We start from the raw sequence: 16,188 nt of genomic DNA on the forward strand, positions 1-16,188 counted from the left end.
CCCACCGGGAAATGGCCCGGTTTCCCGCATGGTCAATCCACCCCTGAGTGGTGCAGCAGAACCTTTCCGATTTTATTCATTAAATGTGTTCTATTGGGGGAGATAGGGGGTTGGAAGTGGTCAAATGTTTTTATAGAAGGGGTCAATTTAGTTAGGAGCGAGGGGGGTGAGCTGCCATTGTAATGGCGCCGAAAGACCTCCAACAACACCGCCACACTTATGGCCGCCACCAATTCAATTGACCCCATAATATAGTAAGGTAGGAATTTAGCATAATATACAAATAAAGGCAACATTGAGGTACTCAAAAAATAATACAGTAATTAATAAATGTGTTTTGTAATTAAGCATCGATTCACTTTACAAGAGCTAGGGGCAATAATTCATTTTTATTTTTTTTTTAAACTACAAGAACCATTGGATAGACAGCCACTTGGTCGACATTCATGAAGGTCGATATGACTGAAGGTTGACATGGGGTTAGGTCGACAGGGTCATTAGGTCGACAGTCAAAAGGTCGACATCTAGAGCAGCAAAGTAGGTGAATAAATAAAATAGCAGAAAATGACATTGGTAGTTTTCAGCCGTGATCCGGGCCTGTTTGCGGTCAGATCGACCGCAAAACGACAGAGACGGGATTCAATGTCCCGCCTGCTGATGGGCGCAAAGGGGGTGTGGCCGTGAAAACGGCCGTCGATTGTTGATCTGCAGCCCGGATAACGACAATCCACGGCCGTTATCAGCAGAACGGGCCCGACAGCATCTGAAGTCGGGCCCATTCTGCCGTGATCCCACATCAATGCTGTCGCTAATGACAGCATTGAATAGGGAGCTGCTGCTATTTCCCACGTCGGAACTAGCGGCAGCAGATTGCATACCCCCAATAGACCACAAAGTAATAAATGGGCATAAACACGGGGTGACGTGAGGGCTATTTTTAAGCCATCTGACTAGATCGCTTAGAATTTAAGCACGGATCGCTCTGTGTGTACGCGCGACAAATTCTAGTCATCGCCAGTGTTCTCTCACTAGAGAACATTGGCCTGGACTGATTGCTCAGCACACATTGCGGGTGTGCAGCGATGTGTTCTTAAGCATGCCGCTCAGCACAGCCTCCCCCGTCACTGTGTATGTGTATGTCCCTTAATAGTAGACTGTAAAGATTCCATCATAAAACCACTACCTGTTATAAAGTAGAATTAAAAACTGTCCCCATACTGCTTGCTTACTTTACCTAAAGCTGCTTGCTCCTTGCCCCATACTGCTTGCTTACTTTACCTAAAGCTGCTTGCTCCTTGCCCCATACTGCTTGCTTACTTTACCTAAAGCTACTTGCTCCTTGCCCCATACTGCTTGCTTACTTTACCTAAAGCTGTGTACAAACTAAATGATCCTGGATCAGGGCTCACAGAACGAAATATCGCTCTGGCATAACACACTAATTGCTATATTGCACAACTTAATCGGATGATAGATCACCTATTGTGTACCCAACCTAAATAATTTTGGGTACCAACACCAGGAGGATTCCACTTCTGCATTAGCAGGGTCTTTGATTGTATCCGAAAGGGGTAACTTCAGATGTCCAGCTCCTAAAGTCCATGTAAGGGGGAACAAGGAGTGGGTACATTTTCCCTATAAGGTGGAACAATCTTTATCACACAGAGCAGAGGTGTGTGTGTGTGTGTCCAGTATGTGTGTCGGGTGTCGGGATCCCTAACACTAGCTACCTTCTATATTCACAGTTGTTCATTTTAGTGACTGGACTCACAGGCGATTGGTTGCTGGGTCTCACGTTGCAGCTGACATTCGGGCAGCAGTGTACAGCAGACTGGGCCTTACCGGCTGCGCTGGGATCGCGTCGAATAAACTGCTCTCCAAACTGGTTTCTGGGACTTTTAAACCTAACCAACAAACTGTCCTCTTCCCTGAGAGCTGCAGCCGCCTGATCAACAGTCTGAGCCACGTGAACAGAATTCCAGGTGAGACCAGTGTTCTAAATCCTGTAGGTATTCCGTGGTGAGAAGAACAGTGTTTGGGGAATCAATATCATTTTTTTTATTTGTGATCAAAGTTTCCCTAACGATGTTCTCTCCCCTATGTCATGGTATTGGTCTATATTAGTAGTACTCTTGTGACTTATAGTGCAGTATACACATTATTAGGCTATTTTATATATTCTAGATTTCCTACAACATCTGGTGACATGATTTATTTCCTGGTACAGCATTTGAGTCTTGCGCAATATTATTTTCCAAATTCCCTTTGCTGCAAATTATAAGGACACTAGAAGTCACCCTGAAGTGACCTGTAGCAAGTGACTCCTATGGCCGGAGTTGAACGGAGCAATGAAGTCTCAGAGTAAATTAGATGCGCAGCATCCCTGGATGTTGACTGGGAGGTCATGGGGCGACCTATAAAGATGTAGAAGTGTCATGAGCATGTTGCTGAAAGTGGTTGTGTACAGAGACACTGAACCTAGTACATAGAAGGGTTCTGCCATAAGGCTGTTGCAAGGTACAATGGTGGGACCAATGGTCACCTCTAAAGACATGGCAAAGACACGGCAAGTTCACATCTAAAGACACAGCGCCTACGCTGTTAGTCTCAGACACATTCATGTAAACCAGGGAAGGACTTTGCAACTGGCTCTACAGACACAAAAGCAGCACAAAACACATCCATTTCTGCGTCCGACTCCGAATCAGCCCCTTGGTTCCTTATTGCCCAACCACACAACAGATTAGTCTCCCGAGATTGCGCCATTGTTTGGTGGTGTCTGATTTCTGTTATACGGAATGGAAGATTTGCTGATATCCGGGTCTGTCGGGCCACATACAGTGGCTAAGCTTTCTACAGTGCCCCAGACGTCATCTTGGGATGTCCGTGGAATGGTTTGTGGTCTGTTCTACCTCGGGGGCCAGTTTTTTTTTAAACACTGAATGTGGCATAGTCGGGAAAAGCGATCGCTCGTTGGATGTTGTTACATCATTGAAAATCTATGTGGATGACCGTGTACAGTCCAGGAAACCTCGTGGATCTTCTGGACCCCTCTGATGCTTCCAAAAAGAATCAAAACAGGTGACAGCCGGATGTGTCAGTTCTGTGATTCGCCATCATCTATGTTGTCGCAAGGAAGCCTAATCCCAATGGGAAGGCGCATTACCACAGATCATGGATTGCTTTGTAAGGTGTGACAGGGAGCTTGGGCTGAGCCCCACAATTCAATGTATGAAGGACTACAGTTTAGTCAGAATGTGCTGAGCACCCTCAACTTTGTCAGTGTCCACGGGGGGGATTTTATGCCGGATTGCTGCAACCATCTTCATTGATAATGGCAGTTACACCAGCCCCACGTGCAAGAGATCCATCAGATTTTGAAGCACACAGAGCTTAAGATACACACCCATAAGTTGGGGTTCTGTGCACCAGTCCTGGTTCAAACACCCTGTCCTGATCAATTTATAGGACATGCATAGACAAAACTGTTTCTGCGCATGCGCTGGATGAAAAAACTCGCCACTTATCTGTGCACAGAGATTGGCGCAACTCAACTATCATGCCTACCAGGAGCATTGTCACACATTAGAACCACAGAATAACTATGAACGCTGTATTCACTTGCAGGTCATGTAATAAAGTATTATTGTTATGAAACTGTCTTTGCTACATGTAGGTATTGGCTACAAGACCGCCCAGCACCTTGAGGGTTTGGCATTGACCAGTATACAGGCCCTTCAGTCCTGTCCAATCGCTGTGCTGGAAAAGGTTCTGGGAGCCTCTGTCGCAAACCGTATCCAGAAGCTCAGCAGAGGAGAGGACGATTCCCCCGTAACGCCATCTGGCCCGCCACAGGTATCACGGACGTGGGCACATGCCAGCCCCTGTCATTTGTCACTGAGGATAAAAATACAGTATGTGGGATGTTGTCTGGTTTTTGCTCATTTCCGATCATTTACTATAGAGAAAACCAGCAGCTTTTAAACAGGTGATCTGTGAAGAGTTAATGATGTCTGTTGGATGTGAGAGTTTGGTTTGTTTGTTGAGTCAAAGTGAATGAACCTCAAGCTAGGTTTATGGTGGTGATCCTCAGTACATATACCCAGAGGAGGCTTCAAAGGAGGGGGCTGCAGCACATTTCAAAATTCAAAGAGGGGAGACACACCCACTGCCATCAACTGTCATTCCAAACAGAAATACTGGCAGTTGGTTTTGCTCCCCTATTTGAAATTTGGACTATGCTGAAGCGCCACCTCTGTCAGCGGCCACAATTGACAGACCACTAACACTGGCACACATTAACAATTAGCAGTATGGCCTTGTGGTAATACTTAGCAGGAAAGCAACCTTTGTGTTTGCTCCCCCCCCCCCCAACAGCAGAGCCGTCAACCATGAATACAAAGCTTTACTTGACATGGTGCAGCTAACTGAGTCTGCACCACTGGGCACTGGAAATTGCTTGCAGGCAACTACTACTCCCACCCTCCCTTAGCTTATGCGTTTGGCACGGTAAAGTGAAGATGGACAGGAAATTGTTGATTGAATAGCTCTAGCTATTTCCTGTCAGGTATTGTAGTCTCATCATGTATGGGTCTGAGAAGTAGCCTAATTCCTGTCAGAGTTTGCACCTCCATAATGGCTGGGATTTTTCCTATGACAGGAGAGCGGTCTTTATCTGACAGACACAAAGATGGCGCCTCTGTCTCCTGCACAAGGGAAATAATAGATTTCTGATTGTTTTTATTTGTGGTTTGCAAAGAAAATAAAATCTCCAGTAATTGTCCAACAAGTTTCTGACGCTGGTTCTATTTGGGGGTATCCAGTCGATCAGTTGAGATTGTAGCATTCAAACTGTTTAAATGACCACTAAGCTGCCAAACACGAATGTTCTGATACTGCACAAGCCAGTGTTCAGCTGGGTGTTCCAGGCCCTGTTATAAAGCGGTCATTTGTGTTACTCCGACATCACTGACCATGTCCTTATGTATGCGAGGCCCAATCCATCTACATAGTACATTTCTGCTCATCAACCCCCCCCCCATTCTGTCAGTCATTGAAGCAGCCCCCTATCTCCTGACACTACAACCTGCTGTAGTGGACTCAGGGACTGCAGACTGCACTTGGTTGGTATAAACCCTCCAGCTGTGTCCTGTAGGTCTTGTCGATGCTATGCGCCGTCCCCCGACACTCCGCCAGAGTCCGATAGAATGGTGCACGAGACGCTCCCACCCCCTATTCTGTCGAAAGCCTCTGCAGCTGTCTCCTGCCTTGCCTGCTCTCCCCCCACTCCCTGTCTGTCTCCCTGAAGCGGAGACTGACAAGGAAGCAACCGCTCCCTGACTTTTGGTGATGGGACGTTCGAGCGTCCCACATCCGCTTGCTCCACCCCCCACCAGCGCTATGGATATGTTGCGCTGGCAGAGGCTGGCTCCATCTTTATCGTACTCAGCCTAGCCCTTTAGCCTACTTTTGTCCATATGCTTGTTGCTGTCTGGACATCAGCTTTTAATATTTTAAATTGCTTATTACTTTTACACGTTGTCTCTTATAAATCATCTACAGACTGTTGGTTTTATGCTACTACTAGTGGGTGATTAGCTGCCTACTCTCCCGGTAACAGAAGTGGTGTATGCCAGGAATGGGTGTGTATACATGGCAGCCTGCCACTCATTATTGGGCATGGTTATTTGTGACTGGCAGGGTACGCAGTTTTCTGGAACAGGTTTGTTAGATGCTGTGTGGGCAGCGTGCTCTTATGTTATCTCTGCATAGGAAGTGCACTCTCTGCTGTACTGCTGCTAGCACAGTCTGGTTTGTATCTCAGTGCTGACATACAGACCAGACTGTGCTAGAAGCATCACAGCAAAGAGCAGCACCCCAGGCAGGGAAGCGGAGCTGCATAGGTTTTGGAAGGGGCAGGATGCTACAATGAACACTAAAAATAGATACACTGCAGCTATAAATACATGACATTATAATAGCTGTTTGTAGAACTACAAGTCCCATCATGCCTTGCCACAGTTATTAGGGAATGCTAAAACTATGGCAAGGCATGCTGGGAAGTGTAGTTTCACAACAGCTGGAGGTCCACAGTTTGCCCATGCCTGGACTGCATTCATTTGCTCTGGTGTTCCAGCTGGGCCCACTGAAAAACAGTCATTGTTTTTTTTTCTTCTTTAATGATCTGGTTATTGGTCAGACGAGCTTGCAATCTTATTGCAGCTTCCTCTGCTGCTTTAAAAAAAAAAAAAATTGTAAATCCACTCATTGATCATTAAGTAGTTTATTTTCTTTTCTGCTCTTGTTTTATAACAGTCGCTTAGTGAAGAAGATTCCTTTAAAAAGTATTCCACAGTGTCCGAAGTAAGAACAAAACTGGAAGAGCTGCTTGGTAATCTCCTGAACAGGTCAGCGGATGAGTGTGGTGGCTAAACCAGATTATATTTTATCATTTATATTATTTTAAGACGCAGGTATATTAATGGTGTTGAAGGGAAAGTATGCCTTTTTGCAGATGACACAAAGATTTGCAACAGAGTAGACACACCAGGAGGGGTAAATCAAATGACTGATGATCTAAGTAAACTTGAGAATTGGTCAAGAGAATGGCAACTACAGTTTAATGCTAAAAAATGCAAAATCATGCACTTGGGACTCAAAAACCCAAATGCTCAATATAGTATCAAGGGTACTATAATGGAAACTACTGAGGAGGAAAGGGATCTAGGAGTCACTATTTCAAGTGACTTAAAGGCAGGAAAGCAATGTAGCAAAGCAATGAGGAAGGCTAGTCAGATGCTTGGTTGCATAGGGAGAGGAATCAGTAGCAGGAAAAAGAAGTAATAATGCCACTTTATAGGTCACTGGTACGGCCTCATCTGGAATACTGTGTCCAGTTCTGGAGACCGTATCTCCAGAAGGATATAAATACATTAGAGAGTGTACAAAGAAGGGCAACTAAAATGGTGCATGGCCTACATCACAAAACTTACCTGGAAAGACTAAAAGAACTTAACATGTATAGTTTGAAGCAGAGAAGGGAAAGGGGGGACATGATAGAAATCTTCAAATATATCAAGGGTTTTAACATAGTACAGGAGGGAGATTTTCTTCAAAGGAAAAGAAGTAATAGAACATGAGGACATGCACTGAAACTGGAGGGAGGTAGGTTCAGGGGAAATGTTAGAAATAATTACTTCACAGAAAGGGTAGTGGATAAGTGGAATAGCCTCCCATCAGAGGTGGTAGAGGCTAAGACAGTAGAAAAATTTAAACATGCTTGGGATAGGCATATTGATAGCCTTACAAAGAAATAAGGATCAAAAAGGGTTGAGATTACCTGAAGGATAAAGGGGCAGACTAGATGGGCCAAATGGTTCTTATCTGCCGTCAAATTCCATGTTTCTAATATGCGTGTGTGTTCAATAGTTTCCCTAGCGCTGAAAATGCTGCCTGGCTTTTATTTTTTAAACCAACTTTAATATGCTCCTAATTCTAAAATTTGAGGACTTCTTGTTCTGCTGTTGTTGTTGTTGCCTTTTGAATTATCCATCTGAGCTATTTCTATTCAAATTGTGTTATTGACATTTAATTACATCACATTTAAAATCACAAATGCACTTTTATTTCTTCACCACATACACTTTCATTCTAAATATAGTCTTTCGAGGTTGACTTTTTATTTATACTTTTCTATTCCCCATACTTTATAATTAACCCACATTTTAACCTATTTTTCCTTTTCAAAAAGGGGGTTAGTTATTTAGGGACTCTTGTAAATACCAAGATGCATTTGGAAAAAGTATTCCTGAGTGCTATTATTAGGGGTGATGACAATGTTTGTATGTATGGCAACCACACCTCAAAAAATATCTTGGTCAGTTTTTCTTTCTGGGTTGCTGCCTCAGTCCAGTCCATTAAATATAGATACATTATTCTAGGAACAACCAGAGACATAGGATGTGGAGTAGAATCTATCCACTGTGATAATATAGTTTTTCTATCATACCAATGGTGGTCACTGGGACAGTGGGGTGTGGGTGGAGCTTCAGCTACAGGCACCAAGAAGATTGACAATGTTTTTGTGCAGCCCAGGCTTCTCCTCCTCCACGCCCCCTACAGGCTTCAGTTTTTTCTTGGTGCCTCAAGGCACAGGTATCAAGGGACAGGGCTCCGTGCCCTGTCAGACTTTTCATTACATTTTTAACTTATTTTTTACTACAAAGATTAGGAGACAGCTTGCGTCAGCAGCGCTGCTCCCCTGTGGCTGGAAACGGCTTGCTGACTTTCATAGCCAGACCTGCCGTTTTTCCTCACGACACGGAGGAAGCTGCGCCCACCCACAGGTAAGCGGGTCCCTCTGAGGGACAGCCGTTCGCGGCGCACACCGCTAGCAGCTATGTCACCAGGGCATGGTGCAGCCCGGTGACCCTGGCAGTGGCACCCAGTTGTTTCTGCGCGGCCACTAGACCACCAGGGTGCCGCGCTGTGGAGCGCCATTTTGGCGCAGGGCACTGTTGGTTCCAGGGGAGGCGGGTCTGATCCACAGCTCCCCGCCTCCACTCTCAGAGCGGGCACAGTCACTGTTTCCCGCCTGAGCTCAGCTTCTCCACGCCCACGCAGCGTACAGTAAGCGCCATTACAGGACCTTACTGAGGGAGAAGCGCACCAGGTTTTCCTGCTCCTCTACACGCTACAGGACCAGGTTTTTCAGCAGCCCTCTGTACCACACTATATTAGCGCTGGTCAGAGAGTATTGTGTCTTGTTTTCTGTCCCCCATCTGAATACCTTTTTCTGTGTCAGAGGGTGATAGTATACACTGTGTTTTTTCATTGCATTAATGTGTGAGCGCTGTTCTGCAAGACCCTCTTGGGGGCCCCTCAGTCCCACAGGCAGTGGAGCCCAGTTGGGCTTCCACTCTTTCATCTGCAATGAAAGAGTTAGCTTCACAGTTAGCTGCATCCAGGGAGTCAGCTCAACCCCCACAACCCGCTGTGATGCCTGAACCTGCCTGGGTGCAGGGTTTCTCCTCCACCATTCAGGATTTAGTTCAGGTGTCGGCATCCTTACAGTCAGGTTTGAGGGCCCCACCTAAGCGCAGAGCTCAGGCTCCAGTGGTAGCCCATAACTCAGATTCTGGTGATGATATAGGTGACCAGGACATGGTCGACACAGATGATGATGTCGACATAGAGGATCCTGATAAGGAGGAAAGAATGACCCAGACCAGGGTGGATTCTTTAGTTAAAGCGGTTAGGATGTCCCTTAACATAGAGGCCTCACAAGCCTCAGCGCCTGACGCCCTTCACTTCAAAAAGAAGAAGAAGGAATTAGCCATCTTCCCTTCAAATTCAGATTTAGAGGAAGTTTTGTCAGAAGCATGGCAACACCCGAACAAAAAGTTCATGGTTTCCAAACGCCTTATTTCTTTCTTCCCGTTTGCGCAGGCAGACCGGCAGAAGTGGGAGACTCCTCCGCAGGTAGATGCACATGTGGCTCGCCTGGTAAAGGCAACCACTCTCCCCATACCTACAGTGGCTTCTCTTAAAGATCCCACTGATAGGAAGATTGAACACTGCCTCAAGGCAGTATTCACCAATGCAGGAGTCTCAGCCAGGCATGGGTTGCAAAGGCTATAGGCGCATGGGCAGACAGCCTGCAGGATCAAATTACCTCAGGTACCCGGCGCTCTGAATTGCTGTCCACAGTGGACCTAATCAGAGAAGGCGCCACATATTTAGAGGAGGCAGCAGTAGATGCAGCTGCGTTGTCTTCTAAAATTTCAGCCTCATCAGTAGCAGCTCGGCGCGCTCTCTGGCTGCGTACATGGAACGCTGATTCTGAGTCAAAAAGGGCCCTAGAAGCTTTGCCTTTTACAGGCGAGGTCCTTTTTGGCCCCGAGTTGGACAAAATTGTAACCACAATGTCACACCAGGGGGGCTCAGTCGACGAGACTGAGACCTCTGGTGGGGACCTGGACCGGTGAGGTTGGAGAGGACCCTTGCGCATGGAGGGCGCGACAGTGCACCCAGAGCCAATAAGCAGTCAGAGGTAAAATACAACCGGAGTTTATTTGCAGATGGTTGTAATATAAACAGACAGTAAAGTATGCAGGAGAAATAACAGAGTTCATGCAGATTGCAATACTTTACAGATGTGATGTGATGTGGGATCGATGGTGGAACATCGGATGTGAAGACTGTGGGTCCGGAATGACGGACGGAAGACTTGAGCTTGACTGTGGGTCCGGAATGACGGACGGAAGCTTGGCTTGGAGATCCGGAATATCGGACTATCGATGATGATGTGGGAACATCGGATTCGGGTATCGGATATGGAAGGAGACTGTGGGTCCGGAATGACGGACGGGAGATGACTGTGGGTCCGGAATGACGGACGGAAGCAGGAGATCCGGAATATCGGACTATCGATGAAACATCGATGGTGGATGATGCTGGAGCATCGGAAGGACCAGAGTCCCGGAGCTAGGCTTGGTCGCTGGGCTGAGAGGCAGGATCACAGGCGGTGGAATAACCTGGACTTCACAGGAGATGGAACAATCTGGAACACACTGCAGCATGGAAAACAACACCAGCAGAGAAATACACTTGCACGGAGACAAGGACAGCTGACCATACACTGGAGACAACTGAAGCACTAGTAATGGTTCTGAGAGCTCCCAGCATACTTATCCCCACTGGGTGGCCAGGATTGGCCGAGGAAGTATGACAGGGAGATCAGAACCAACAGGATTGGACAGCACAGACATGTGACTGGAAAGAACATGGCAGCCCCCATGTCTGCTATGGCGGGAAAGTGTGTTTGTGCACACCATGCTGGATACTGGGAGCAATGGCGGCGGACAGGTGGATTGCCGTGCACTGGGGACTGTCACTGGGAGACAGGAGGCCGGCAGAGATGACGTCTGGACCGCAAGCTGAACCTGCGGAGGCACTTAGCCGGTAAGAAAGTCTGTCTGACAGCTCGGATCGTGACAGCACCCCCCCCTTTAAGGGTGGCCCCAGGACACCTTTTAGGCTTGCGGGGAAACTTGGAGTGGAACGCCTGGATGAGTCTGGGAGCATGGACATCGATGGCATTGGTCCATGATCGCTCTTCGGGGCCGTAGCCCTTCCAATCGATCAGATATTGCAGACGACCATATCGGATGCGAGAGTCCAAGATTTTACTGACCTCATATTCTGTTCCACGCTGGGTGCAAACCTTAGGAGCCTTGGGGAGCTTGGAATGAAAGCGATTCAGAACCAGCGGCTTGAGCAGCGAAATGTGGAATGTAGCTGGCACTTTCAAATAGGGCGGCAACTTGAGCTTGTAAGCTACTGGATTGACGACTCGCTCAACTGGGAAAGGACCAATATATCGGGGAGCGAACTTCATCGATGGCACTCTCAATCGAAGATTCTTGGTTGACAACCAGACACGATCTCCTGGACGGAGGGCTGGCACAGCTCTGCGTTTCCTGTCGGCAAATTTTTTGTACCTGCTTGAAGCCTTCAGAAGTGAAGAACGAATGAGCTTCCAGGATTTGACGAACTGCCGGATGGTCGTGTCGACCGCTGGAACAGAGGACACAGGTTGCAGAGTGAAGTCAGGAACTCGAGGATGAAACCCATAATTGGCAAGGAATGGAGTGACATTTGATGAAGAATGATATTGGTTATTATGGCAGAACTCTGCCCATGGAAGGAGTTGAGCCCAGTCATCTTGGGAAGAAGAGACATATGTGCGGAGAAATGCTTCAAGGTCCTGATTCACCCTCTCCGTTTGGCCATTGGTTTGAGGGTGGTAGGCTGTGGAAAACTTTAACTTGATTTGAAGCAGGGAGCACAGGCTTCGCCAGAACTTGGCTACGAATTGGACTCCTCTATCGGAGATGATTTCAAGAGGCAGCCCATGAAGCTTGAATATCTCTTTGATGAAGAGCTGGGACAGCTTGGAAGCTGACGGAAGACCGCTGAGGGGAACGAAGTGAGCCATCTTGGTGAACCGGTCAACAATCACCCAGATGGTGGTGAACTTGTCAGACTCTGGAAGATCAGTTACAAAGTCCATAGAGATATGCGTCCAAGGACGATGTGGCACTGACAGTGGCATCAATTGCCCAGGAGGAGACTGACGACTGGTCTTGTGCTGAGCACATTTAGCACAAGAGGAAACAAAGTCCTGTACATCCTGTTTGAGGGACAGCCACCAGTAGGACCTGGTGATAAACTCGTAAGTTTTCTGAATGCCTGCATGGCCAGCGAATTTTGAAGAATGCGCCCAACAGAGCAACTTCTTTCTTAGAGCTGGCTTTACATATCTTTTCCCTGTAGAGGGCGTGAGATTTGAAACTCTCGTTGCGGAGAAGGCCACTGGATCAATAATAAAATGTTGATGTGTGGACTTAGACTCACTTTCTTGCTCCCATGAGCGGGAAAGGGCATCAGCTTTTTGGTTTTGTGTCCCTGGACAGAACGACAGCTTGAAACGGAACCTGGAAAAGAAAAGTGTCCATCTGGCTTGACGGGGATTTAAACATTGAGCAGACTTGAGATACAGAAGATTCTTATGGTCTGTGATAATTGTGATCTCATGAACAGCGCCCTCTAGAAGATATCTCCATTCTTCTAATGCCAACTTGATGGCGAGGAGCTCTTGGTCACCGATGGCATAGTTACGCTCTGCAGGCAGGAACTTACGGGAGTAGAACCCACAGGGATGAAGACGACCATCGGGCGCTTTCTGCGAGAGGACTGCCCCAACACCCACGGAGGAGGCATCAACCTCGAGAATAAAGGGCAAGGTGGTATCAGGTTGTCTTAAAACAGGAGCGGAAGTGAACCTCTGTTTCAACAGATGGAAGGCTTCGATGGCTTCTGCCGGCCACTTCGCTGGATTAGACCCCTTTTTCGTTAAGGCAGTGATGGGAGCCACAATAGACGAGAAATTACGAATGAATTTTCTGTAATAATTGGCAAAACCCAGGAAACGTTGAATACCTTTCAGCGAAGAGGGAATTGGCCAATCTTGGATGGCCTGCAGTTTTCCTGGATCCATTTGAAGACCAGAACCGGAGACAATGTACCCTAGGAAGGGTATAGACTTCACCTCGAAGACACACTTCTCCAGTTTACAGTAGAGATGATTTGCTCGCAGCCGGGACAGAACCTCTTTGACCCAATAACGATGTTCTGTGATGTTATTGGCGTAGATTAAAATGTCATCGAGATATACAACTACATGACGATACAGAATGTCCCGAAAAATCTCATTGACATAGTGCTGGAACACGGCTGGGGCATTGCTGAGCCCGAAGGGAATGAAGAGGTACTCATAGTGGCCGTCTCTGGTATTAAACGCCGTCTTCCACTCGTCGCCCTCTCGTATGCGGATGAGATTATATGCACCCCTCAGGTCGAGTTTCGTGAAGATGGTTGCACCGCTGACACGGTCAAACAGCTCGGTGATGAGGGGCAGCGGATATCGGTTCTTTACTGTAATGTCATTGAGGCCGCGATAATCAATGCAGGGACGTAGGCCTCCATCCTTCTTCTTTACGAAGAAGAACCCTGCGCCAGCAGGAGAAGTCGAAGGACGGATGAATCCCTTTGCCAGATTTTCCTTGATGTAATTGGTCATGGCTTGAGTCTCTGGAAGAGAGAGAGGATAAGTTCTACCTCTGGGTGGTTCTTTGCCTGGGATAAGGTCGATAGGGCAATCCCACGGTCTGTGAGGAGGTAGGACATCAGCGCCAGACTTGCTGAATACATCTGAGTACTCTTGGTAGGGAAGAGGCGGAAGGTCTGCTGCATCGGCTGAAGAATGACGAGCTGGGAGTACCTTTTGGAGACAGGTACCGGAGCAGGAAGGATCCCAGGAAAGGATTTCCGATGTCTTCCAATCAAGACGAAGATTGTGAAGACGGAGCCAGGGTAAACCCAGAACCAGAGCATGAGTGGCTCGGGGTAAAACCAGGAAGGACAAAAGTTCAGTGTGCAGGACTCCCACTTTTTCTGTAAGTGGCAAAGTTCTGCGGGAGACTGTCGCATCAGGAATCCTACTGCCATCCACAGCAGTAAGGAAGACAGTCTTGGAAAGACTTTCAGTGGGTAACCCCCACTTGCGGACCAGTTCTGCAGTAACGAAGTTGCCAGCGGCACCGGAATCAAGAAGTGCGGAGACAGTCTTGAAATGCTGACCAACTTGTAGGGAAACTGGAAGGACACAATCAGTTGCTGATGGAGAGGACTTAATTACTCCTAGCCTACCCTCTCCTTGACGGGCTAGGAGGAGGAGTTTTCCTGACGCTTTGGGCATGCAGAAATTTGATGTGCAGGATCGGCACAATACAGGCAGAGCTGTGCCAACCGTCGACGTCGACGTTCTCCTGGAGACAAACGGAAACGGTTTATCTCCATTGGTTCTTCTTTGGAATGGACCGCAGGAGCAGTGGGTAAAGAAGGCGGAGGAGTTGGCACTTTAACTGGAGCGCTCTTGTGACGTTCTACAGCCCTTTCTCGGAAGCGTAGGTCTACTTTGATACACAATGATATAAGGTCATTTAGACCTGAGGGTAAGTCTCTGGTAGCGAGTTCATCCTTAATATGATCGGATAGGCCATGCCAGAAAGCTGCGTATAAGGCCCCATCACACCAGGAGAGTTCAGACGCCAGAATCTGGAACTGGACCAGATATTGCCCGACGGAGCGGGATCCCTGTCTGAGACGGAGGAGTTCAGTGGAGGCAGATGCTGATCGCCCAGGCTCATCGAATATACGCCGGAATGTTGACACGAAGTCCTTGTAGTTGGACAGGATGGCATCAGATCTTTCCCATAAGGGAGACGCCCATTCTAACGCTGCTCCACACAGGAGGGAGATGATGTAGGCGATCTTGACCCTTTCAGTAGGGAAGTTGCTGGGTTGCAGCTCGAAGTGAATCTCACACTGATTGAGAAAACCTCGACAGGTCTTGGGGTTCCCATCATACTTGGTGGGGACAGAGAGATGAAGGCGAGGTGCAGCAGTTATTACAGGAGGATGAACTGGACTTGGAAGTTCTCTGACAGGCTCAGGGCCACTGAGAGTGGTCTGTAGCTTATCCAGCCGGGAAGACAGATCTTGCAGACAATGAATCACTTGGCTCTGCGCAGCCTCTTGCTGATCCAAGCGAACAGCCAGTTGCTGTACAGGGCTGGGTGGAGATGCTTGGTTTGCGGCTGGATCCATTTGGCTAGTGCTTACTGTCACACCAGGGGGGCTCAGTCGACGAGACTGAGACCTCTGGTGGGGACCTGGACCGGTGAGGTTGGAGAGGACCCTTGCGCATGGAGGGCGCGACAGTGCACCCAGAGCCAATAAGCAGTCAGAGGTAAAATACAACCGGAGTTTATTTGCAGATGGTTGTAATATAAACAGACAGTAAAGTATGCAGGAGAAATAACAGAGTTCATGCAGATTGCAATACTTTACAGATGTGATGTGATGTGGGATCGATGGTGGAACATCGGATGTGAAGACTGTGGGTCCGGAATGACGGACGGAAGACTTGAGCTTGACTGTGGGTCCGGAATGACGGACGGAAGCTTGGCTTGGAGATCCGGAATATCGGACTATCGATGATGATGTGGGAACATCGGATTCGGGTATCGGATATGGAAGGAGACTGTGGGTCCGGAATGACGGACGGGAGATGACTGTGGGTCCGGAATGACGGACGGAAGCAGGAGATCCGGAATATCGGACTAGCGATGAAACATCGATGGTGGATGATGCTGGAGCATCGGAAGGACCAGAGTCCCGGAGCTAGGCTTGGTCGCTGGGCTGAGAGGCAGGATCACAGGCGGTGGAATAACCTGGACTTCACAGGAGATGGAACAATCTGGAACACACTGCAGCATGGAAAACAACACCAGCAGAGAAATACACTTGCACGGAGACAAGGACAGCTGACCATACACTGGAGACAACTGAAGCACTAGTAATGGTTCTGAGAGCTCCCAGCATACTTATCCCCACTGGGTGGCCAGGATTGGCCGAGGAAGTATGACAGGGAGATCAGAACCAACAGGATTGGACAGCACAGACATGTGACTGGAAAGAACATGGCAGCCCCCATGTCTGCTATGGCGGGAAAGTGTGTTTGTGCACACCATGCTGGATACTGGGAGCAATGGCGGCGGACAG

The 16,188-nt window shown here is 47.9% G+C and overlaps 1 protein-coding gene across 1 annotated transcript in view; it reads left to right on the plus strand.

Moving 5' to 3' along the window:
* POLI (DNA polymerase iota) overlaps positions 1–16,188 on the plus strand; it is a 40,761-nt gene that overhangs the window by 7,962 nt on the left and 16,611 nt on the right. The window contains exons 5-7 of the mRNA XM_083155202.1: positions 1,746–1,982; positions 3,677–3,855; positions 6,316–6,407. Of these exons, the coding sequence (XP_083011328.1) occupies positions 1,746–1,982; positions 3,677–3,855; positions 6,316–6,407 (508 nt within the window). The remainder of the gene's footprint in view (positions 1–1,745; positions 1,983–3,676; positions 3,856–6,315; positions 6,408–16,188) is intronic.

This window comes from Crinia signifera, chromosome 1 (assembly GCF_055691185.1).
Source record: "Crinia signifera chromosome 1, ASM5569118v1, whole genome shotgun sequence".
Classification (NCBI taxonomy): domain Eukaryota; kingdom Metazoa; phylum Chordata; class Amphibia; order Anura; family Myobatrachidae; genus Crinia; species Crinia signifera.